At 51.2% G+C, this 23,939-nt stretch overlaps 1 protein-coding gene across 2 annotated transcripts in view; it reads left to right on the top strand.

Annotated features, from left to right (window-relative positions):
* DNAAF5 (dynein axonemal assembly factor 5) overlaps nt 1–22,870 on the top strand; it is a 37,491-nt gene extending 14,621 nt beyond the window's left edge. The window contains exons 7-13 of one of the 2 annotated variants that reach the window (XM_060120383.1): nt 3,320–3,463; nt 4,891–5,059; nt 7,615–7,762; nt 10,468–10,618; nt 12,010–12,166; nt 13,737–13,928; nt 22,489–22,870. In XM_060120383.1, coding sequence (XP_059976366.1) covers nt 3,320–3,463; nt 4,891–5,059; nt 7,615–7,762; nt 10,468–10,618; nt 12,010–12,166; nt 13,737–13,928; nt 22,489–22,625 — 1,098 coding nt within the window. In that variant the 3' untranslated portion in view covers nt 22,626–22,870. The remainder of the gene's footprint in view (nt 1–3,319; nt 3,464–4,890; nt 5,060–7,614; nt 7,763–10,467; nt 10,619–12,009; nt 12,167–13,736; nt 13,929–22,488) is intronic. The other variant, XM_060120384.1, reaches the window with a different exon arrangement.
* The last annotated feature ends 1,069 nt before the right edge of the window (nt 22,871–23,939 follow it).

Genomic DNA, 23,939 nt, shown 5'->3' with positions numbered 1-23,939 from the left:
AGGATAGAGCACGTCCATCATCGAGGACAGTTCTGCTTTAAGGATGGCACTGCTGTGGGTGTTCTTGGATGGAGACCCCCCTACCCCCACCCCACCCCACCCCCAGAGAACCTGTGAGTCCACACGCCCTGTCTGTTGGTCCACGTCAGACGCGGTGTCTCCATGGTGAGCTTATTCTTACCCCCATCACTTGGCTTGTAACGGGGCTTCCAACAGGCAACCTGATTTGGCAGCCGTTATTGGGAGCTCTGCTTGGTGGTTACAGATTTGTTTTGTCTTAAATCGAGCAGTAAATCCATTACATCTGAAGCTGAAACAATGTAGGTAGTTAGGCTTAGTCATTTGGAATAATTTACAATTGTTTGCTGTTGAAGGAAAAATAATGACCTTGTTTTTGAGTGGCTGTGATGGGCTTAAACCCTGAGTCTTTGCATTGGACAGTGACCCTCCCACCTCTCTGTAGAGCAACGAGGGTTTGCCTCGCCAGGCGTCTGACCCACGCACTGCAGGCCCCTTGGGCCACGGGAAGCTGGCCCCGCACAGCTGACACTTGACAGTGGCTGCCATGGCCACAGAGCTGGACCACAGGGGTGCCCAGCTACCGCTCAGCCGCCGGGAGATGCACTTCCACGCCTGCATCCGGCCTTGACTGACATACGTTCATAGTCGTGTGGGAACCATCTTAATAAGCCTATAAGGCAGCTTCTGAAACACAGATGGGGGGGTTGGAGCAGAGGTCTTGGAGTGGGGACGTTCGTGGGCTTTTTCACCTGCTCCTGGTGTCTTCAGCCGTATTTCAACTTTTCCCAAAACCCATTTTTAAGATAAACTATGATTATCTAAAAATGCGGAAAAAAAGTTCCACGTTTTTGCTCAACTGGTTCCAACGAGGATTTTCATTCCGGAAGCATTTCTGTTCTAGAAGGTGCAGCTTGAAAGTTTGTGTAGGTGTTTCAGTACACGTGTTGCAAGCTGTACAGCAAAGGAAACGTCTTTTCACACCTGAGTGTTGTTACAGGAAACCTTGGTCCCTCGATCCATCTAGTTCAGAGCGCATGCTTGGTTCCTCTTCCTCCAGCCCTTCCAGGAAAGATTTACTCGGTCCTGCAAACAAAAGGCCCCCTTCCACACACGTGTCTCTAGACACGTTCCAGCCTTTGGCCAAAGGACCAGTCGGTGTGAACCCCAGTCGTGCGACCCACTCCCATGCTCGCACGCCTGGGGCCAGGATGCACGGCCTCTGCACAGGGAGGAGTCATCCTAGTGTTTCCTACAGTCGTTGTCCAGGGACTGTGAGGACAGGCCTCAAATGCTTCAAGACCAAACTAAATGTAAAAGCCCCGGGTTGAGCCAACAGGGCCCCGGAGACATTCGGCTCGTCTGCCTGGGCCTGTGCTCAGCTGACAGGACCTGAGCCTCTGCTTTGAAATCTGGCTGTTTATTGACAGCGGACTGAGATGCAGAAACGGTTGATAAAACAGAAGTAAGTTGTTTCCTCCTGTTTACTCAGGAATCGGGTGTGGGGTCTGGGATGGGAGTGCCTGGCGCTTTCTCCGGTTGTGGCATCTCCCTCTGTGTCAGTTCCCTCTGTGTCGTGTGTGTGTGTGTGTGTGTGTGTGTGTGTGTGTGTGTGTGTGTGTGTGTGTGTGTGTGTAGGTAGGTAGGTAGGTAGGTAGATGTTGAAAATCCTCTGGTTAAATATCGCGAAATCCGTGAACGTTAAGGCCCCGTTTCCTCAGAGGTGGTGCCGTGTTCACAGCAGGAGGGCAATGCTTGTGAAAGACACAGACCTTTGGTTAGTTCCAGCATCTGGAGGTGTCGTGAGATGGCTCAGCCAATGCTGAGAGCAACTCCCTGTTTATTATTTTTTTTAATTTTTAAAATTTATTTATTGTTGTCTGCATCACATCTTCATTGCTGTGCACAGGCTTTCTCTAGTTGCAGCGAGCAGGGGCTACTCTTCATTGCAGTGCGTGGGCTTCTCATGGCGGTGGCTTCTCTTGTTGCGGAGCACGGGTTCTAGGTGCGTGGGCTTCAGTAGTTGTGGCGTGTGGGCTTCAGTAGTTGTGGCACGCAGGCTCAGTAGTTGTGGCTCGCGGGCTCTAGAGCACAGGCTCAGTAGTTGTGGCGCACAGGGTTAGTTGTTCCTCAGCATGTGGGTCCCGGACCAGGGCTCAAACCTGTGTCCCCTGCATTGGCAGGCGGATTCTTAACCACTGCACCACCAGGGAAGTCCCAATCCCTGTTTATTTTAATTGAAAGAATGGTAGTTCCTTAAATATGTATTGTAGGTCATTTAGAAATTAGCCAAAATCATGCCCTCAAAAAAATCAATCAATCAGTCAATCCAGGTCTGAAAGAAATGGGGCTGTGGGAAAAGTAAGTATTTGAATAAAACACCAATTTTAGCTTCTCAGGGAAGTTAGGACCCCCAAGTAGCTGAGGACATGCCACAGTGAATTTTTTGTTTAAACTTCCATGATTTATATCACTTGTGAATGAGTCGTAGGATTTTAGAGCTGATTCAGAGTTCAGAACCAATCCATTGTCTAGCCAAATCTTCACCAAACTTTTGAGCTCACACCCCCATTAGTAAAAAAAGAAAAACCGTAAGCATTTTGCCCCGGTTCCCTCTGTCCTTTATGAAACAGCAGAGCAGGCGTGTGGGAGGGGTGTTCTAGGCGGTTCTTCCTCTGGGTCCCCCACCCCGTGCCCACTCCTGGCCCCCATTTCACAGTGGATGAGGCTGGAGCCCGGGAGGTGAGAGATGGGCTCGACCCAACCGAGGTGTCACCTTGACCCCCGGCAGTCTGGAAGCATCTTTGAATCATAGAATTTTATTTTTCTTAACTTAGTATCATAGAAACACTCAGAAGTGCACAGAAGGGGAGGGGGGCAGCGTGCACCCCTCGTGCCTGCCGCCCGGTTCCAGCCACGTCCCCCTCGGTCCAGCTTCTCTCTGACTTTGGGGGTGGGGTGGGAAGAGCTGGGGTACTCAGAGCAAATCCAAGATTCCCTGTCCTTCCACTTGTCACTTCTACAGTGTGTGTCACTAACACACGCAAACTTTTTAAAAATGTAACTCAAATACCATTAAGCACGTAACAAAGTTGCCATGAATTCCTTGATTCTCGGGGATTCAACAGGGATTCGGTTTCCCTGTTGTGCTGAGGGACACCCTCCTTATGGCTGAAGTGCCAGAATCCTGGCCCAGTCCACTTGTGGGGTCGCCGTGGCTCCACGGCCCTGGGCGGTGGGGCCTCCTCTGGGCCGCCGGGCGGGTGCAGGGGTGGCTGATGGTGCCCTGCCCTCTCCACAGCGCCTGTACGGGGAGCGCCTGCTGCAGTGCGTGCAGGCCGTGGTGTCCGTGAGCCGGGAGGACTGCCGAGGTGCTGGCGTGCCGCTCATGGAGGTGCTGGTGACCGTCCTGGCGCTGTGGGGACCCGCGGGCCTTGGTGCCAAGGTGAGGGGGCCCTCCTGCTTTGCCTCAGCCCCTGGATGGGAGGCTGCCATCTGTCAGTCTCTGCTGTCAAACTCCAAGCCTCGGGCTTGCCCAGCAAACTGGCTACCTTAGATGAAAGAGTCTAGAACATGCGGGGTGATTCGTTCTCTAGGCGGCCTCAGGGGCACACGGGATTTTAAATTCCCTCCAACTGCCCATTGGCTTCAGGATCTCAGAGTGAGGCCGCCTGCTTAATCTTGGAGAAACAGGCAAGAAACGAGGCCTCCCTCGTCTTAAATCTGCGTTTGAGTGAGGTTAAGAATACACACGTGCACCGGAGGTCAGGAGAGAAAATAATATCATGATTTTCCTATTTAGTTGCAGCCCAGCTTTACACAATTGTCTCCATTCCCCTGGCTCTGTTTTTTTTTTTTTTTTTCAAATTCTTTTCTCCATTGAACTTCCTTGCTTCTTTATTGTTTTGGCCGTGCCACATGGCACGTGGGATCTTAGTTCACCAAACAGGGATCGAACCTGCATCCCCTGCATTGGAAACACGGTGTCTTAACCACTGGACCGCCGGGGAGGTGCACCCCCGCCCCAGGCTCTGTATTTAGCTTAAAATCTTATGACATCCAGCTCCCTGCGGCTGCGAGGACCATCCAGAGACCCGGCTGTCTGACCACTTCTCCCCAAACTGAGAACTCGGCTTCTCCCCCTGGTTCTCTCTCCCCTTCTCCATCCACACTGTGTCCGGGAGGCTCCCCGCCTGCCCTCCCCTTCCCCTGGGCCTTCCTAAACTGTGTTTTCTTTCTTTCTTAAAAAACCCCCTTTCCGGAGGGCACGTGTCTGAGCAGGGAGGTCGTCACTGTAGGGCTGTATATAATAGAAAAGCTGAGTCTGTCGTTACGGCTGAGTCTGCAGGCCAGACTGGGGCCCCGGGACAGCTGCACAGAGTGCTGGGGGCATCCTGTTCCTCAAGCCCTAGGGAGAGGAGGGTTCGGTCCTCCCTCTCCTCTGTGCCCGCGGAGCAGCAGACACGCTGTCGCCGGCAGTCTGGTCAGGTGAAGAACTCTGAGCGAGGACGTGGGCCCATCTTTGGCACCCGTGGTTTAAGTCTGTTCAGTGCAGTCGCTGAAACCGCCTGCTCCTCCTCCTCCACAGATGGAGCCTGGCTGGGACCCCAGGGTGAGCTTCCCGCCCTGCAGGGACTGCCCTGCCCCGGGTGGCGCATCATGGGGGGTGGGGGACTGTGCCTGAACTGCCTGTAGATGCTCGTTTGTCCATTTCATTATTTCTCATACAGACAAGAGGGGCGTCGTGGGAGCCCCGGGCCACGTGGCGTGTGCCCGAGTGGCTCTCCCTCCCTCAGGTGGTGAGGACGGGTCTCCCGTGGGCTCTGTGAGTCTCAAGATCGGCCTGTCCCAGCCTGTGACTTGCTCCCCCAGGTTCAGGAGACGCTGGCTGAGCTGGCTGCGGTGGAGAGCGTGGACGGCAGCCAGGACCTCTTCCGAGCTCACGTGGGCCCCCTCCTGGAGTGGCTGGCTGCCTCGCACCAGGACTGGACCAGCCACTCCACAGGGCTCCTGCAGTTTGACGTGGTGCTCGCTCACTCAGGTGAGCCTCAGACAGGCGCCCCGGGCGGGGTTCGGAGCGCTGGTCCCGTGGTGGCCCCAGCAGCGCCGGCACAGACCGGCAGAGCTGCTCAGCACCCCCCCGGGAGGCGGCACGCCAAGGCCTGGTTCTTCAGAGTCACTCACGGTCTCTCTCGACCTGCAGAGAACAGCTGTTTTAAGGAACAAAACCTTAATTTAAAAGATGCCGCGGGGCTTCCCTGGTGGCGCAGTGGTTGAGAGTCCGCCTGCCGATGCAGGGGACGCGGGTTCGTGCCCCGGTCCGGGAGGATTCCACATGCCGCGGAGCGGCTGGGCCCGTGAGCCATGGCCGCTGGGCCTGGGCGTCCGGAGCCTGTGCTCCGCAACGGGAGAGGCCACAACAGTGAGAGGCCCACGTACTGCAAAAAAAAAAAAAAAAAAAAAAAAAGATGCTGGGAACTTTATAGTGAAGACTTGCTGTAACGTGGGTCTTTAAAGTCTTCCCAGGCACACATTTTTATGTTAAACCTTCTTTTCTCGGGGTGGGGGGGAATTAGTTCAAGAGTGTGACATAGGACCAATGTACGTTTTTGGGTTTTTTTTTTTTTTTTTCTTTTTGCGGTATGCGGGCCTCTCACTGTTGTGGCCTCTCCCGTTGCGGAGCACAGGCTCCGGACGCGCAGGCTCAGCGGCCATGGCTCACGGGCCCAGCCGCTCCGCGGCATGTGGGATCTTCCCAGACCAGGGCACGAACCCGTATCCCCTGCATCGGCAGGCGGACTCTCAACCACTGCGCCACCAGGGAGGCCCCAATGTACGTTTTGAATTTTGTTTATTTATTTGGCTGCGTCGGGTCTTAGTTGCGGCATGCGGAATCTTTCGTTGTAGCACGTGGGCTCTTCATTGCAGCACACAGGCTTCTCTGGTTGTGGCGCATGGGCTTCTCTCTAGTTGTGGTGCATGGGCTCAGTAGTTGTGGCATATGGGCTGCAGAGCGCGCCAGCACAGTAGTTGTGGCACGTGACCTTAGTTGCCCTGCAGCATGTTCATTCCTGGACCAGGGATCAAACCTGTGTCCTCTGAATGGGAAGGCAGATTCTTTTTTTTTTTTTTTGCGGTACGCGGGCCTTACTGTTGTGGCCTCTCCCGTTGCGGAGCACAGGCTCCGGACGCTCAGGCTCAGCGGCCATGGCTCACGGGCCCAGCCGCTCCACGGCATGTGGGATCTTCCTGTACCGGGGCACGAACCCGTGTCCCCTGCATCGGCAGGCGGACTCTCAACCACTGCGCCACCAGGGAAGCCCGGGAAGGCAGATTCCTAACCACTGGGCAACCAGGGAAGTCCCTATGTTAAACCTTGAAAGCGTGACTTTGCATGGCGTCCTGTGTGGCCCGTGCTCGTCCCCCAGGTGCTGCCTACCCTCTGTGCCCGCTTGGCCTCCCGCCCCAGGGATTAGGGTAGGACCGGCAGGGCAGCGGGACTCCGAGCCCACGGTCTTGCACGCCATGCTCCTGGCCACAGTGCCCCCTGGCAGAAGCAGAGCTTTGGGCTACAGTGGACCCTCCAGTCACGCTTGTTTTGCTTTGACCCTGGGCTTTGAGGTGATGCCTCCGAAAAGACTGAAGTCCTGACTGAGTACAGAAGTAGAAGACCGGGTGTAAACCAGAGGGCCTGAGGGTAACGTCTTCACTTCTGACACACGATGTCTTGGGTCAGCACAGGGCCTGGCGGGGAGGGCAACTGATGACCCGATTCTTCTGAGCTGCGGCTCACGTCTAGACCCCGGAGACTGTGTTCTCCCCATCACGTGACGGTCCAGGTCCTGAGCACCGTCACTGCGTCTGGGATCCTTCCAGGCTCGGGGACAGTGGCACAATTTGTTCATCTAGTAACAGGCATGGGAAAGGATGCTGGCGGCCAGGCTCAGGGTCAGACATCAAGCAGCCGACGTGGTCCGAATGATGGGTTTTGGTTGGCCTTTAAAAGATTGCTTGGGGACTTCCCTGGTGGCGCAGTGGTTAAGAATCTGCCTACCAATGCAGGGGACACAGGTTCAAGCCCTGGTCCGGGAAGATCCCACATGCCGCGGAGCAACTAAGCCCATGCGCCACAGCTAGTGAGCCTGTGCTCTAGAGCCCACGAGCCACAACTACTGAGCCCGCGCACCACAGCTACTGAGCCCGCATGCCTAGAGCCCATGCTCCACAGCAACAGGAGCCACCACAATGAGAAACACGTGCACCACAACAAAGACCCAACACAGCCAAAAATAAATAAATTTTTAAAATAAATTTTAAAAAAAAAGTTTGCTTGACTTTAAATTTTTTTAAGAATTTGGTAAGATGTAGGGAAAAAAAGAAAGTTTACATACCGAACAATTAGAGCCATGGGGTGGGAGGGTCAAAGGGAGAGGCGGAACCTGGCGTCCTGTGCTGAGAGCATCCTTCCCGGAGCTGAGGGTGCATGTCCGCTGGCCGTGCCCAGCATGCGCCTCCACTCGCGGCCAGAGCGGCTGCGGGACTCCCGTCCTCCCTTCCTCCTGCCACGTAGGAATGAGGCCCCTGCCTGTGCTCTAGGCCCTGCCCTCGGAGAAGCCTTGCCCCAGCTGGTCCCCATCCTCAGGAGCTGCCTCCAGCCAGCCCGGGACCCACCCATGCGCCTGAAGCTGTTCTCCACCCTGACGGAGCTGCTGCTGGGAGCCAGGGAGACGGTGGACTCGCAGGGGTAGGTCGGCTCCACCCACACGCGGTCCCCCATGCTGCCCCCCAGTGGTCCCCCCATGCTGCCCCCCATGCAGTCGCCCATGCTGCCCCCCACGTGATCCCCCATGCTGCCCCCCACGCTGTGCTGCGGCTGAGTGGTCCCCATGTGCCCCCGCACTGAGGTCTCAGGTGGGACCTGGGGTGACCCTGAGCTCTGGGTCCTGCCGTCGGGCGGCTCCCCACACAACCAGCACCCCAGGGAAACGGCGTAGTCCCGGCAGCAAGTGCACCGCATAGAGAGACACTAAATGAGTCGCGTTCTTGTGGTTGTTAAAATTCCGTTAAATGAAAAAGCTTTAGGGAATGTTAACTACTAATAGTTTATACATTAGCTGTTCTCAGCTTTAAAAGGCTTCTGGTACCTTTCAGGCCTCACAGAGAATTGATTGAATGACCGTTAAAGGTTAGAACTTAGGAAACTCCTGTCCTCCAGAGGGATGAGGCAGCGTAAACACCCGGGCCTCCAGCTCGGGGCTCCGAAGGGAAGGAGGCGGGCGGCCCAGGCTGGATGTGAGGCCCCGAGCAGAGCCGTCTGCAGGCCCCGCCCTCTCCCTTTGCAAAGCGACGCAGCGTCCCGGCAGGATGGGCTGTGGGGCGTCCGGCAGTGAGATGCTGTTTGCTCTATGGGGACCCGTCCCCTGAGAGGGAGCAAATCTTTGTCCTCGGCCTGTCCTGGACTTTCCTGGGGAAATAACGGGTCATTATTCAGACTTCACTTCTCTGGATGTTACTCTGATCTCTGCTCTTGGGCCTCTAGCCAGCTCATTGTATTGCAGGAAATTTTATTTCCTGCTTGTCTGCAAAGACTTCAAGGGTTGGAAGAGACTATAAAAAGGTTACTGAGTCGGGTTTGGCAGCTGCCCCGTGAGGAGAGAGCCGGCGGATCAGTCACTACCCCTCGGGGCCCCTGCTCCGCTGCGTCCCCCTGAGGACAAGGAAAGAAGCCCCCACTCTTGAACTGAGTTCCCTCAAGAAGCTGCTCTTGAAGTCTTCCTGTGGAAAGAAACCGCTATCAGGAGAAGAAAGTTGTTCAATTTACAATTATCTAGTGCAAGTATTAACAGTTTTTACAGGCAGCAAAGATTTTGGAAAGCAACACCTGCTTGGTTTTGAACCTCAGGGTTACAGAGTGCAGAGTCTGAGATAGCAAAGGACCGCGGCCCCTCCTCACCCCACCCCACCCCACCCCCGAAAGCACCTCTGGCACCGGCACACCCAGGTGGTGCAGGGCTCCCAGCCAGAGGACGGCGGGGGCAGGGGCACCCTGGCTGGAGTGCGATCCCCCAGTGAAGGAGGCCTGCTCCCCTCTCTGGGCGCCCAGACACCACCCAGTGCTGTCCCCTGTGCGAGCTTCTCCCGCAGGGGGAGGCCCAGATGCTGATGGCTCTGGAGGAGCCCGTGGGCCTGCCTGGGCTGGGCTTCCTGGTCTCGGGGCCCAGCTGCGTTTGAACAGGTGTGCATCCTCTGGACGCAGGGTACTCATTCTTGGGGAGTCCAGTGCCTTTTCTGCTCCCAGCATATCACTGGAGTCCCGCTGCCTGTCCCTCCTCACGGCCAGCGCTCGGACCTCAGGCCCTCGTGGCCACGTCGCCTGGGCCGCCTCAGCCAGGACACGGGACTGAGCTTTCCAGAGAGTCCCCTGGTGAATCCCTTTGCAGGGAACAGCAGCTCCTTGCTAAAAAACTAAAGCACGCAGAAAACCTTGAAATGGGCGTGAGTTGTCCTGCACCAGGTCCACTGTCGGAGGCGCTGGTGGCTCTGGAGTGCCCCCTGCTGGGGGCGCGGTGCAGCCGTGGGCTCACAGGCCCTCACGCTGGTCCAGGTGCTGGTCCAGGTCCGGAAGCAGCTGGTGCTGGAGGCGGGAGCCCCCTGTGAAGCGTGCTCCGGAATGACCCTGGGAAGCAAGTCAATGAGTCCTTTGTCCGTCAGAATACGTCTTGCTCCATCAGCAGAGGCCCGTGGGGTACAGGAGTCGTACGGAGGGCTGAGGCTTTTCCCCGGGCTTTTGGACAGGGCCTCACGGGTGGCTCCGCTGCTGGGTGGCCAGGCCAGCCAGTGGAGCTCAGGGCTGGGATTTCGTTTTGCTTTGTGTTTGTCCTGACGGCGTGTTGAGAGGAAGGTCCCCGACTATGTTGCCGGGAACATCCGTGTCTCCCGGTGTCTTGACACATGAGACCGTAGGTGCAGCCCCAGGGTGCCCTCTTGCCAAGGTAGTGGGCGTGGTCAGAGGGACCTCACGTGGTCGCAGGGACCTCGAGGCCCCTCTCTGTAAGGTTGCCGCCTGTGGGAGTGACTTGCCGCCCCATCGGTGCTCAGGGTAGCGCGGCCACCCTTTTCTTAGATCCAGGAGGGGTGTTGGGGAAGCCCCTCGGCCACAGAGTGGGAGGAGGCTGGAATACACCCCCAGCCCCAGGGTCCAGTCCCAGGAGAGGCGGCAGGAGCCCGAGTGCAGCCCTGCCCCGTCATAGCCGTGGGAGAGAGCCCCACGTCCCCTCCCTGGCCACTACCTCGGGGAGCGGGGGCTCTCATTCAACATCCAGTGTTCGATTTCCACTTGTTTTGTCTGTTTGGCCTTTTCCCTCCACCCAGTCCGTTTCCCAAACGGAAGCGCTTCCTTCGGGGAGTCTGGGTGCCCCCCTCACCCACTCTCTCCTGCTTCCGCTCCAGACAGTTCCATGGCTACCTGGACACCCTGATCAAGGACATCTTCGTCCCCAATCTGCAGTGGCACGCGGGGAGGACGGCTGCAGCCATCCGTACAGCGGCTGTGTCCTGCCTGTGGGCGCTCATCAGCAGCGGGGTCCTGTCAGATGAGCAGGTAGGCTCGTGCGTCCTGGACCCAAGAGGGGAACAGGCTGTGCCCTGGGCTTCTGGCGCCTGCCTGGCGCACCTGCCGCAGGTGAAGAGCGCTCACCTGAGCTCCTGTCCTGATAGCGGCAGCAGATGCTCCCAGACAGACCGAGGGGACGGGACTATGGGGCCGGAGGGCGAGCAGAGGTCTGGGGGGAAAGCCTGTTGTTTCCTTGGGTCACCTGGGGGTTTTCTGAAGTGATTGTTACTGTTTACAAGAAAAGAATTTCATCACAGGAGTCTGACTCAAGAGCGTTGTTTGTATTCATATTTCCAGTTAGATGAGGAATTGAGGAAACAGTAGAAGTAGGGAAAACATTGTGGTACCTGAATAGCTGTTATTTAAGTTGAAATGCCCCCCAAACTTTACTGGACACGATACCCAGTCCTGCTAGTAAGTAGTGGGCTGTGTAGGATCGGTGCCTAAGACTTTCTGAATAACAGATTTTTTAAAAACCAACTGACCGATGTTCAAATTATCTGGATTTTAAAATCAAGATTCAGGTCTGCTTCTTACATAGAAATTTCAAAGTAGCTTTCCAGACTCAATCATACTTGCATCAAAACCAAGTCTTGGTGGGCTTCCCTGGTGGCGCAGTGGTTGAGAGTCCGCCTGCCAATGCAGGGGACACGTGTTCGTGCCCCGGTCCGGGAAGATCCCACATGCCACGGAGCAGCTGGGCCCGTGAGCCACGGCCGCTGAGCCTGCGCATCTGGAGCCTGTGCTCTCCAACGGGAGAGGCCACAATAGTGAGAGGCCCGCGAACCGCAAAAAAAAAAAAAAAAAAAAAAAAACAAGTCTTGGGGCTTCCCTGGTGGCGCAGTGGTTGAGAGTCCGCCTGCCGAGGCAGGGGACACGGGTTCGTGCCCCGGTCCGGGAAGATCCCACATGCCGCGGAGCAGCTGGACCCGTGAGCCATGGCCGCTGAGCCTGCGCGTCCGGAGCCTGTGCTCCGCAACGGGAGAGGCCACAACAGTGGGAGGCCCACGTACCGCAAAAAAATAATAATAATAAAAACAAGTCTCTTGGGCCTCCCTGGTGGCGCAGTGGTTAAGAGTCCGCCTGCCGATGCAGGGGATACGGGTTCGTGCCCCGGTCTGGGAGGATCCCATATGCCGCGGAGCGGCTGGGCCCGTGAGCCATGGCCGCTGGGCCTGCGCATCCGGAGCCTGTGCTCCGCAACGGGAGAGGCCACAGCAGTGAGAGGCCCGCACACCGCAAAAAAGAAAAAAAAAAAAAAAAAAAAAACAAGTCTCTTCAGTGACGGGCAACAAAGTACACAGTGCATGAGTAGCAGTCTCTGTCACCAGGGAGGCACCAGCCATGACCCACAGCTTGTGTGGTTTTTTTTATTGCAGATACAGGAAGTGCAGGAAATGTTGATGCCTCAAGTTCTAACCACCCTGGAAGAAGATTCTCAGATGACTCGATTAATTTCATGCCGAATCATTAACGTATTTTTAAAGACCTCTGATGGTGTGATTGATCCAGACAAATTCATCAAGATATATCCTGGTAGGACGTTCTTCTTTTTCAAATCATATGCCTCTGTTTGTTTGACAGTTGTTTCTTTTGTAGGAAATATAGAAAATGCTACTTTGACTTCTGGTCAGGTTGGTGCTATGAGTCTAAACGTGGATGTGACAGGTATGATGTCACTGAATGTCACTGAATAAGTAACATAGCACGAGAAACAGGACAGACGTCTTGTGGGCCGGAATTGCGGGGTGGGTGGGAGCACAGACGCCCACGGCGGGCGGGGTACCACCCCGTGGCCTTCGGTGTGAGGGCTCCAGCCCTGCTTCGCGTGCCCCGTGTCACTGCCTCTTGGAGCCTGAGAGCACCGATGAGTCCCGGCCACAGAAGTGAAACCCAGCCCCGGCCCCGAGCGGAGCAGCGTCTCTGGAGGTGGGCCTGCAGCCGAGAAGCTCAGGGGCTGGTGGGTGTGCCCACGCTGGGGGAAGGTGGAAGGTACAAGCCCTCAGTGCATCTTCTCCACGTGTGGTTGGGATCCGCGGAAATCTACAAGGGTAACAGCCGTTCCAAACGAGTTGAGCACTTCCTGCGGCACGGGCCACGTCTGGCCCCAAGGGTGGCAAGAAGCAGCCCCTGAAGCAGCCCAGGAGGCGGACGAGGAAGACCAGGCGTGCCGGCAGAAACAGGAGCCGAAGAAACGAGGAGCTGAGAGCAGAGGGCGCGCGCCGGGGAAGGGCCCCCTGTCCACAGGCGGAATTAACAAACCTGGCAAAAAGGGTTCCTCGTGCCTGAGGCAGTGGTGACCCTTAGCCCCTCCTGTGCAAACATCTGGATTCCCTGCTGTAACATCTGTTGCCGCCTACGGCTAGAGTGAAGTGTGATCTTGGAACCTATCCGCATGTGTAACAATAAACTTGTAAAAAGTAAAAAATCAAGTTGAGAAACAGAGATGGAAGCAGGAACACAGAAACCCTGGGAGCAAAGATGGGGGCGGGGCTGAGTCTCTAAAAGACGCCAGTCGCCAGTCGTAGGGGCAGGCGCTCGCGTAGATCTGTGAGAAGAGCACGCACTGATAGAAGCCTCACCCATTCACAGGAGGCGTTTCTGCGGGTCGGGAAGGACTGTTCGTCCACTTTCAGCAGTGGGACATCTGGTCCCAGAGGCTCAGCAGAAACATGGCTGACGTAGCTGGTGGCCGTCGTGTCACCGGGCCCTCAGCTCTGTCCCCAGAGCCACGGTGGGCAGAAAGCGGGGTCAGCAGACGCCCTTCCTGCGCTGTCTGCTCCTTGGGGAGGATGGGGCGTGAGGCCTGTGTGTGACTCTGAGTCTGAGCATCTCGGAGCCGGGGGGACCCCAGCCGCCTTGCAGGTCAGAGGGCGAAGACGCCCGGGCCGGGTGTGAAGCACACCTTCACTCTGTGTCCACGGACTCCACCCCTGGGCCAGAGTGGCCGAGGGTCTCGGGACACCTGCTGCCACCAGCCCCTCCCCAGCACCCGCCTGTGGGTTTCCCAGGACGGGGGCCAGTGCTCCACAAGTGCTGGGAGCTTAGCTGGGCGCCGCCTGCCCTGGAACCTCTGCTCACACTCCTGTCTGGGCCCTCCTTGCAGAACTCTTAAAACGCCTGGATGACGTTTCCAATGAGGTGAGGCTGGCGGCCACCTCCTCCTTGGTCACCTGGTTGGAGCGTGTCGGGAACGAGGCCGGGAAGTGCTGTTACCAGAGCAACATTCAGCACCTGTACAGGGAGCTGCTCGTGTACCTCGACGACCCTGAGAGCGCCATCCGGGATGCCGTTCTCGGTAAGAGCTTCATGCCCACGCCCGGGCCAGCCACACGGGAGTGGCTGGCCGGGCGCCCGGACTCCCCTGGGCCCGCAGTCTTGCAACCCGTGTCCTCTTGAGTTACTGCGGGTCCCAACGAGCTTGTATCCTGTGGCTTACGGCCCCTGGTGTTCACCGTGGTAGAAGTTAAAACTTGAGAAAATGTTAAGGTACTGATTAATTTGTTTAAAATAACAACCTATTACATTTTAACATAAATAACGTGGTCTTGAAAGATGTGTTTTGTGAAACAAAATAACCAGAACAGTGGCATTATTTTACATTTTTGTGAATCTCTCTAATGTCGAGCTGATAGGAAACAACCAGACGCACATCTCTGCGTTGCGTTGGTTGTGATGCGTGTCGTTTGGTTAAAGTATGTGAAAAACAAACGGCCCACACAGATGTAGTTGGAAGAGAGGAGTATCTTGATAGCGGTCCTCTTCCTTACCGCACCCTGACTGGACAGGTGGTAGTCTCCTCAAGGTTCCTTGGAGTGTAGACTCTGGAGCCACTGTGGAACCACACCTGTTCCACTCAAGTCCATTTCTCCGCCCTGCGTGCTCGCTAACGTGGACACACTCTGTTCTCAGTGTCAAAAAGTCACTGTTGGGCTTCCCTGGTGGCGCAATGGTTGAGAGTCCGCCTGCCGATGCAGGGGACACGGGTTTGTGCCCCGGTCTGAGAGGATCCCACATGCCGCAGAGCGGCTGGGCCTGTGAGCCATGGCCGCTGCCTGCGTGTCCGGAGCCTGTGCTCCACAACGGGAGAGGCCACAGCAGTGAGAGACCTGCGTACTGTAAAAAAAAAAAAAAAGTCACTGTTGGCGTCAAGCTCAGAAAAGTCTTGGGAAGAACAGCTTCAGGAGGCTGTCAGGCTTTTGGTGGCAGAAACAAGTTTCTATAATTCTGATTACTGCTTGAGAGCTTAAATTTTATCATCAGCCACAAATACTGTCACTTATTGGCTTACAAGAAAGCATCCTGTTGAGTCCCCAAGTCTGAATCACAAGAGTCAGTTGTCACTGGTCATTCTTTCAAGTAAAAGTGGTGTCTGGGAGCTGCCCAGCCCACGACCCCACTGCACACATGTGTGCCTCCCGTTTCATCCCAGGGTGTTGAAAAGCTAAAAAGGAAGGACACGTGTCGTATCCCCTGAACCACCACCGACGTGTGAGCGAAGCCACATGGCTAAGATGGCCATAAACAGACTTCAGTTTAGAGTGGAGTTCTGAAAACTGTTGAAATAACCCAAAAGAAGTCAAGAAAGGAGAACGAGAAGGACGCAGAGTAGAGACGAACAGGAAGCAGACAGAGAGCAGGTCCAGCCACAGCGTGATCTGTGACCGCCCGCGCTGGGCGCTCGGTGCAGGGCAGACGCTGTCAGTCCCTAGAAAATCCAGACTTCATCGGAATGAGTTTACTAAAAGTTGGGTGCTCAAGGGTTGAGATTTCCTAAAGTAGATGATTTTTATGCTTCTTTGAGGACATTAACTGACTCTTGCAGTGACTCACTCCCCAGAGCCCGGCCAGTGCTCGTGCCGCCCTGGCCTTGAGCCCTCAGTGCGGCGGGCGCCCCATGAGCCGGGGGTCACGCCCTTCGTGTCACTGTGGACGGAGTTCTGACTCACACCCTCTGAAAGGTCTCAGGGCCCCCAGAAACCCTGGGGCACCCTTTGAGAGCCCCTGCCCAGGCCACCCGCAAGTTCAGGTGCCCCATTGTGCTTTGAGTGCGGGCACCGCGTTGCTGCTCTCCGGGTAACGGAAACAAACTGTGAATTCGAGACCAATGGAAACTGCTTACAGCGGCAACAGCTGAGAGCAGACAGGTTGTCTGCCTTGGCTTTGCACCAGGGGTCGGCACGTGTGCTCGACTGGGGTTCCTGGCCAGCTGTCGCCCTCCCCATTCGTACAGACCGCACGGTTCGTACAGACGGTGAGCAGGGGGTACACAGACTCGCTCACACCTGCGCCCCACCACGCACAGCCTCCCCGTGATCAGCAGCCCCCCCGGGTGCTGCATCTGGTCCAGTGAGTAAGCCTCACAGACAAGCCAGTCACCCAAGTCCATGGTTTACGTCAGGGGTCACTCTGGGTGCCGCACATTGTGTGGTTTGGACAAGTATATAATGACATGTATCCATCGTTATATTCACAGTATCGTACAGAATAGTTTCACTGCCCTAAAAATCCTCTGCAGTCCACCTGTTTGTCTGTCTCCCGCCCTCCCAAACTTTAGCGACCACTGATCTTTTACTGTCTCCATAGTTTTGCCTTTTCCAGAACGTCATGTACTTAAAATCATATAGTCTGTAGCCTTTTCAAATTGGCTTCTTTCACTTAGTAATAAGCATTTGAGATTCCTCCATGTTTTCTCATGGCTTGAGAGCTCTTTTTTTTTTTTTTAGCACTAATATTTCATTGTCTGAATGAACCAGTTTATTTATTTATTTATTTATTTATTTATTTATTTATTTATTTATTTGCGGTATGCGGGCCTCTCACTGTTGTGGCCTCCCCCGTTGCGGAGCACAGGCTCCGGACGTGCAGGCTCAGTGGCCATGGCTCACGGGCCCAGCCGTTCCGCGGCATATGGGATCCTCCCAGACCGGGGCATGAACCCGTATCCCCTGCATCGGCAGGCGGACTCTCAACCACTTGCGCCACCAGGGAGGCCCTGAACCAGTTTATTTATACATTCACCTACTGAGGAGCATCTTGGTTGCTTCCAAATTTTGGCGACTATGAATAAAGCTTCTCTAAAGATCTGTGTGCAGGTTTTTTGCCAACGTAAGTTTTCAGCTTCTTTGGATAAATACCAAGGAATGTGATTGCTGGATCATATCGTAAGAGTATATTTATTTTTGTAAGAAATCACCGAACTGTCTTCCAAAGTGGCCACACTATTTTGCATTCCCACCAGCAATGATGAGAGTCCCTGTTGTTCCCCATTCGGCCAGCATGTGGCGTTCTGATTCTGGCCATTCTGATAGGTGTGTAGTGATATCTCATTTTAATTTGCATTTCTCTGGTGACATATCATGTGAAGTATCTTTTCAGAGGCTTATTTTACACCTGTATATCTTCTTTGATGAGGTGTCTGTTAAGGTCTTTGCCCCCCACCGCCTTTTTTTTTGGCAGCGTTTGGGGGCTACTCTTCATTGTGGTGCACGGGCTTCTCATTGTGGTGGCTTCTCTTGTTGTGGAACAGGGCTCTAGGCACGCGGGCTTAGTTGCTCTGTGGCATGTAGGATCTTCCCAGACCACGGATCGAACCCGTGTTCCCTGCATTGGCAGGCAGATTCTTAACCACTGCACCACAAGGGAAGTCCCTGGCCCATTTTTGTGTGGGTGTGTGTGGTACGCAGGCTTCTCACTGTTGTGGCTCTCCCGTTGCGGAGCACAGGCTCCGGATGTGCAGGCTCAGCGGCCATGGCTCATGGTCCCAGTCGCTTCACGGCATGTGGGATCCTCCCAGACCGGGGCACGAACCCGTGTCCCCTGCATCAGCAGGCGGACTCTCAACCACTGCACCACCAGGGGAGCCCGTGGCCCATTTTTTAATTGGGTTGTTTGTTTTCATATTGTTGAGTTTTAAGATTTGTATATTATAGATAATAGTCCTTTATCAGATATGTCTTTCTTAAGACTTTATTGTTAATTTTTTTGTTTCCCTTTAATTTTTAATTTTTTAAATTTTTATTGGAGTAGAGTTGATTTACGATGTTGTGTTAGTTTCTGCTGTGCAGCAAAGTGAATCAGTTCTACATATACATGTATCTACTCTTTTTGAGATTCTTTCCCCATATAGGTCATTACAGAGTAATAAGTGGAGTTCCCTTTGCTATAGTTACATAGTTTATATATGGTAGTGTGTATGTGTCAATCCCAGTCTCCCAATTTATCCCTCCCCTCTTTTCCCTGCTGGTAATCATAATTTGTTTTCTACATCTCTGATTCTATTTCTGTTTTGTAAACAAGTTCATTTGTATAATCTGAGATTCCACATATAAGCAATATCATATGATATTTGTCTTTCTTTGACTTACTTCACTTAGTATGACAATCTCTAGGTCCATCCATGTCACTTCAAATGGCATTATTTCATTCTTTTTTTATGGCTGAGTAATATTCTCACATCTTCTTTATCCACTCATCTGTCGATGGACATTTAGGTTGCTTCCATGTCTTGAGTATTGTAAATAGTGCTGCTATGAATATTGGGGTGCATGTATCTTTTCAAATTGGAGTTTTTTCCAGATATATGCCCAGGAGTGGGGTTGCTGGATCATATGGTAGTTCTACTTTTAGTTTTTTGAGGAACCTCCATACTGTTCTCCATAATGGTTGTACCAATTTACATTCCCACCAACAGTGTAGGAGGGTTCCATTTTCTCCACACCCTCTCCAACATTTATTGTTTGTAGACTTTTTGATGATGGCCATTCTGACTGGTGTGAAGTGATACCTCACTGTAGTTTTGATATGCATTTCTCTAATAATTAGCAATGTTGAGAGCATCTTTTCATGTGCCTGTTAGCCATCTGTATGTCTTCTTTGGAGAAATGTCTGTTGAGATCTTCTGCCCATTTTTGGATTGGGTTGTGTTTCTTTTGACATAGAGCTGCATGAGCTGTTTGTATATTTTAGAGATTAGTCCCTTGTTGGTCGCTTCATTTGCAAATATTTTTTCCCACTCTGTGGGTTGTCTTCGTTTTGTTTATGGTTTCCTTTGCTGTGCAGAAGCTTTTAAGTTTAATTAGGTCTCATTTGTCTATTTTTGTTTTTATTTTCATTATTCTAAGAGGTGGATCAAGAAGGATCTTGCTGTGATTTATGTCAAAGAGTGTTTTGCCTATGTTTTCTCTAAGAGTTTTATAGTGTCCTGCCTTACATTTAGGTCTTTTATCCATTTCAAGTTTATTTTTGTGTATGGTGTTAGGAAGTGTTCTAATTTCATTTTTTTACATGCAGCTGTCCAGTTTTCCCAGCACCACTTATTGAAGAGACTGTCTTTTCTCCATTGTATATTCTTCCCTCATTTGTCGTAGATTAGTTGACCATAGGTGCATGGGTTTATCTCTGGGCTTTCTATCCTGTTCCATTGATCTATATTTCTGTTTTTGTGCCAGTACCATACTGTATTGATTACTGTAGCTTTGTAGTATAGTCTGAAGTCAGGGCATCTGATTCCTCCAGCTCCGTTTTTCTTTCTCAGGATTGCTTTGGCTATTCAGGGTCTTTTGTGTTTCCATATATATCAGATGTATCTTCTGCAAATATCTTCTCTCAATCTGTGGCAAAAGTTTTTAATTTTAATGAAGTCCAGCTTATCAATTATTTCTTTCATGGATTGTACTTTTGGTGTTTATCTAAAAGATTATTGCCATACCAGAGGGTCACCTAGGTTTTCTCCTATGTTATATTCTAGGAGTTTTATATTTATGTTTATCATCAATTTTGAGTTAATTGTCATGAAAGAGGTAAGGTCTGTGTCTAGATTTTTTTTTTTTTTTTTTTTTTTTTTTTTTGCTGTACGCAGGCCTCTCACTGCTGTGGCTTCTCCCATTGTGGAGCACAGGCTCCAGACACGCAGGCTCAGCGGCCATGACTTATGGGCCCAGCCGCTCCACGGCATGTGGGATCTTCCCAGACCGGGGCACGAACCCGTGTCCCCTGCATTGGCAGGTGGACTCTCAACCACTGCACCACCAGGGAAGCCCTGTGTCTAGACTTTTTGTTGCTTTTTGTTTTTTGGATGTGGGTGTCCATTTGTTCTATCACCATTTGTGAAAAGACTGCCTTTGCTCCATTGTATCGCCTTTATTTCTTTGTCAAAGATCAGTTGACAGTATTTATGTGGGCCTATTTCTGGTCTCTCTGTTCTGTTCCATTGATCTATTTGCCAGTACCACACTGTCTTGATTACTGTGGCTTTATAGAAAGTCTTGAAGTTGGGTAGTGTCAGTGCTCCAACTTTGTTCTTCTCCTTCAATATTGTGTTGGTTTGTTAATATCCACACAATAATTTGCTGGATTTTAATTGGGATTGCATTGAATCTGTATATAGATCAAGTTGGGAAAAACTGATATCTTGATAATAGTGAGTCTTCCTATCCATGAACATGAAATATCTCTCCATTTATTTAGTTCTTCTTTAATTTCATTCATCAGAGTTTTGTAAATTTTCTCATATAGATCTTCTATACATTTTGTTAGATTTATACCAAGGTATTTCATTTTGGAAGGTACTACTGTAAATGGAATTGTTTTAATTTCAGATTGCACTCATTCATGTCTGGTATATAGGAAAGTGATTGACTTTTTTTTTTAATTTATTTTTGGCTGTATTGGGGTCTTCATTGCTGTGTGCGGGCTTTCTCTAGTTGTGGCAAGTGGGGGCTACTCTTTGTTGCTGTGTGCGCGGGCTTCTCATTGTGGTGGCTTCTCTTGTTGCGGAGCACAGGCTCTAGGTGTGTGGGCTTCAGTAGTTGTGGCATGCGGACTCTAGAGCGCAGGCTCATAGTTGTGGCACATGTGCTTAGTTGCTCCGTGGCATGTGGGGTCTTCCCAGACCAGGGCTCAAACCCGTGTCCCCTGCATTGGCAGGTGGATTCTTAACCACTGCACCACCAGGGAAGTCCAAGTGATTGACTTTTGTATGTTAACCTTGTATCCTGCAACCTTGCTATAATCACTTATTAGTTCCAGGAGTTTGTCAGTTCTTTCCAATTTCTACATAAACGGTCATGTCATCTGTAAACAAAGACAGTTTTATTTCTTCCTTGCCAATGTGTATATTATCTTTCATTTTCTTATCTTATCGCATTAGCTAGGACACCCAGTTCGGTGTTGAAAAAGAGTGGTGAGAGGGGACATCCTTGCTTTGTTCCTGATTATATTGGGAAAGTTTCAAGTTTCTTACCCTAAGTATCGTGTTAACTGTAGGTTTTTTCCTAGATATTCATTATTGAGGGAGTTACCCTCTATTCCTAGTTTACTGAATGTTTTTACTCATGAGTGGGTGTTAGACTTTGCCAAAATGCTTTTCTGCATCTATTGATATGATCATGTGATGCCTCTTTTAGCTTGTTGATATGATGGATTACATTAATTGATTTTTGAAATGTTGAACTAGCCTTGCATACCTGCGATAAATCTCACTTGGTCTTGGTGTGTGATGCTTTTTATACATTGTTGGATTTGATTTGCTAATATTTTGTTGAGGATTTTTGCATCTATGTTCGTGAGAAATATTGGTCTGTAGTTTTCTTTTCCTGTAGCATCTTTTTCTGAGTTTGTATCGGGGTAATGCTGGTCTCATAGGATGAGTTAGGACGTGTTCCCTGTGCTTCTATCTTCTGGAAGAGATTGCAGAGAATTGGTATCATTTCTTCCTTAAAGGTTTGGTAGAATTCGCTACTGAACTCATCTGGTTCACCTACTGGGGCTGGTGCTTTCTGTTTGGGAAGGTTATTAATTATTGATTCAATTTCTTTAACAGATATAGGTCTACTGAGATTGTCTATTCTCATGTGAGTTTTGGCAGATTATGCCTTTCAGAGAATTGGTCCATTTCACCTAGGTTATCAAATTTGTGGGCAAAGAGTCGTTCAGAGAACCAGTTTTTGGTTTTGTGCATGATCTCTATTGATTTTCTGTTTCAGATTTCACTGATTTATGCTCTGATTCTTCTTTTCTTCCGCTAACTTTGGATTTAATTTGCTCTTTTTTCTGGTTTCCGAAGGTGGTGATTTAGATTATTGATTTTAGATCTTTTTTTTTAATGTGTGTATTCAGTGGTATACGTTTCCCTGTAAGCACTGCTTTTCACTGCATCCCACAAATTTCGATACGTTGTGTTTTCATTTTCATTTAGTTCAAAATATTTTTTAATTTTTCTTGAAATTTCTTCTTTGACCATTGTGGTATTTACAAATGTGTTGTTTAATCTCCAGATATCTGGGGATTTTCCAGTTATCTCTTTGTTACTGATGTCCAGTTCAATCCCACTGTTGTCTGAGAGCAGAGATTGTATGATTTCTGTCCTTTTATATTTGTGAAGGTGTGTTTTATGGCCCTGAATGTGGTCTATTTTAGTGAATGCTCCATGGGAGCTTGAGAAGAATGTATCCTCTGCTATTGTTGGATGAGATAGTCTATAGATATTTGCTTGATTGATGGTGCTCTTGGGTTCCGTCTGGGTGTACATACCGATTTCCTGCCTGCTGGATCCGTCCGTTTCTGAGAGAGGGGCATGGGAGCCTCCAGCCACAATAGTGGATTAATCTGTTTCTCCTCGCAGCTATCAGTTTTGCCTCACATTGTTTGACACTCTGTTACTGGGTTCATATGTGATAAGGATCGTTATGTCTTCTTGAGAACTGACCCCTTAATCGTTATGCAATGCCCTCCTGACCCCCAATCACTTTCCTTGCTCTGCAGTCTGCTCTGTTTATGGCTGTTGTAACTTTAATATGAAGCTAAGCTTGGCTTAATTTTTATTCCTGGCATCATAAAGGTGTTTTCCTGTTTTGCAGAGGCCCTCAAAGCAGGCAGTGTCCTCTTCCCTGACCTCCTGGTGAGAGAGATGGAGGCCGTCCTCCATAAGCATCGCTCACCCACCCACTGCGAGCAGCTGCTACAGCACCTGCAGGCCCTGCCGCCCGCCCCGTGACCGGAGTCCCGGGAGCAGAGCCTCAGCACAGCAGCTGGGGGAGCGAACAGCCAAGCCACGTCCTCACCTGGACTGGGATTCGTGGCCTTTAAATCTCGTCACAGGGCACCTTTCTGTCAACAGCCGAGGACCCTCACAAGCAAGCCTTTAACAGCAAGAAGGATGTATTCTCTAAGCACCGTCCAGTGCTCTCCTGGGACAGTGCTTCACACCCAGCAGTTTTTGAAATAAATAACTTTCACTGAGTGGCTTCTGTATTTTATGACTAACTCATGCAATTCACTGAGAGGTCTGCCAGAAATCGACAGCCGCCTTCAAATTAAATGTCAACTTCTCATACCAAATCAGCACATTGTTTTTTTTAGTCTACGTGCACTGCTAGGTTCATGGGTTATTGGATCTTTCTTGCTTAAATGCCCACCAAGAAAGTTCTTCAGTATTTAAAAAGAAAAAAGACAAAGTGATTAAAAGAAATGTTCTTTCTTTGGGTTCTGTCTACTGAAACTTAATGTCTCAGTGAAAGACTGAAAAGAATTTGAAATCTTAAGAACTATTATCAGTGAAATCTTTCCCATTTAAAATACACTGGAATTTAAAATGTTGTGTGGATATATTTGGTCACACTATTTTTTCTTAGGTCAGTAATTCTGACAGTTGAAAATAGGATGTTGAATCAGATATAATTTTGGTTGCTCTCTTGTAAGTTGCAGTAAAGTTGTATATTTTCCTGCACTTTCTATCCCCAAGTGCCTAAAAGATTTCATTTTAAGTGAGTTTTATTTCCATAAGCCAAATATTTATGTTAACACAAGGGGAAAAAAATGCTGTGTTTTTTCCAAAAATCAAATACTAACACTTATGTTTTGGTATTTGAAAATATAACTTAAAATATTTATTATAACTATTCTGTATGCCTGTCTTTGTGTGTTTTGATCATTGAAATTCAGACTCATTTTTTTCCTTAGATTTAACCTCACAGCAATCACAGCCTTGAGAATCCTGGGCCTTTGGACTGAGGGGGTCCCCACTGCGCATTGTAGTGCCCTCTCTGGACACCAGGTGGCAGGAGCTCCAAACAAGTTAAGACAAGGATGTCAGCAAGGCTTCCAAGGGCTCACCCTCCGGGTGGGGGTCGGACCTGGAGAAGGGCTGAGAACTGAACCTGCAGCACAGACCTGAGCCACTGCACCCCCGGCCCCGTGGTGACGCAACTCCTGACCGCAGTGACCCTTAAGAGTCTCTGAAGCCACAGTTTCTCTCCAAACCCCATTTCTGTCCCCCGGCTTCCTGATTGCCCTCTGCCCTCTGTATCCT

The sequence above is a fragment of the Mesoplodon densirostris genome, chromosome 16 (genome assembly GCF_025265405.1).
Source record: "Mesoplodon densirostris isolate mMesDen1 chromosome 16, mMesDen1 primary haplotype, whole genome shotgun sequence".
NCBI lineage: Eukaryota > Metazoa > Chordata > Mammalia > Artiodactyla > Ziphiidae > Mesoplodon > Mesoplodon densirostris.
The sequence above is the reverse complement of the archived record's forward strand: the minus strand, read 5'-3'. Positions and strand labels throughout refer to the sequence as shown.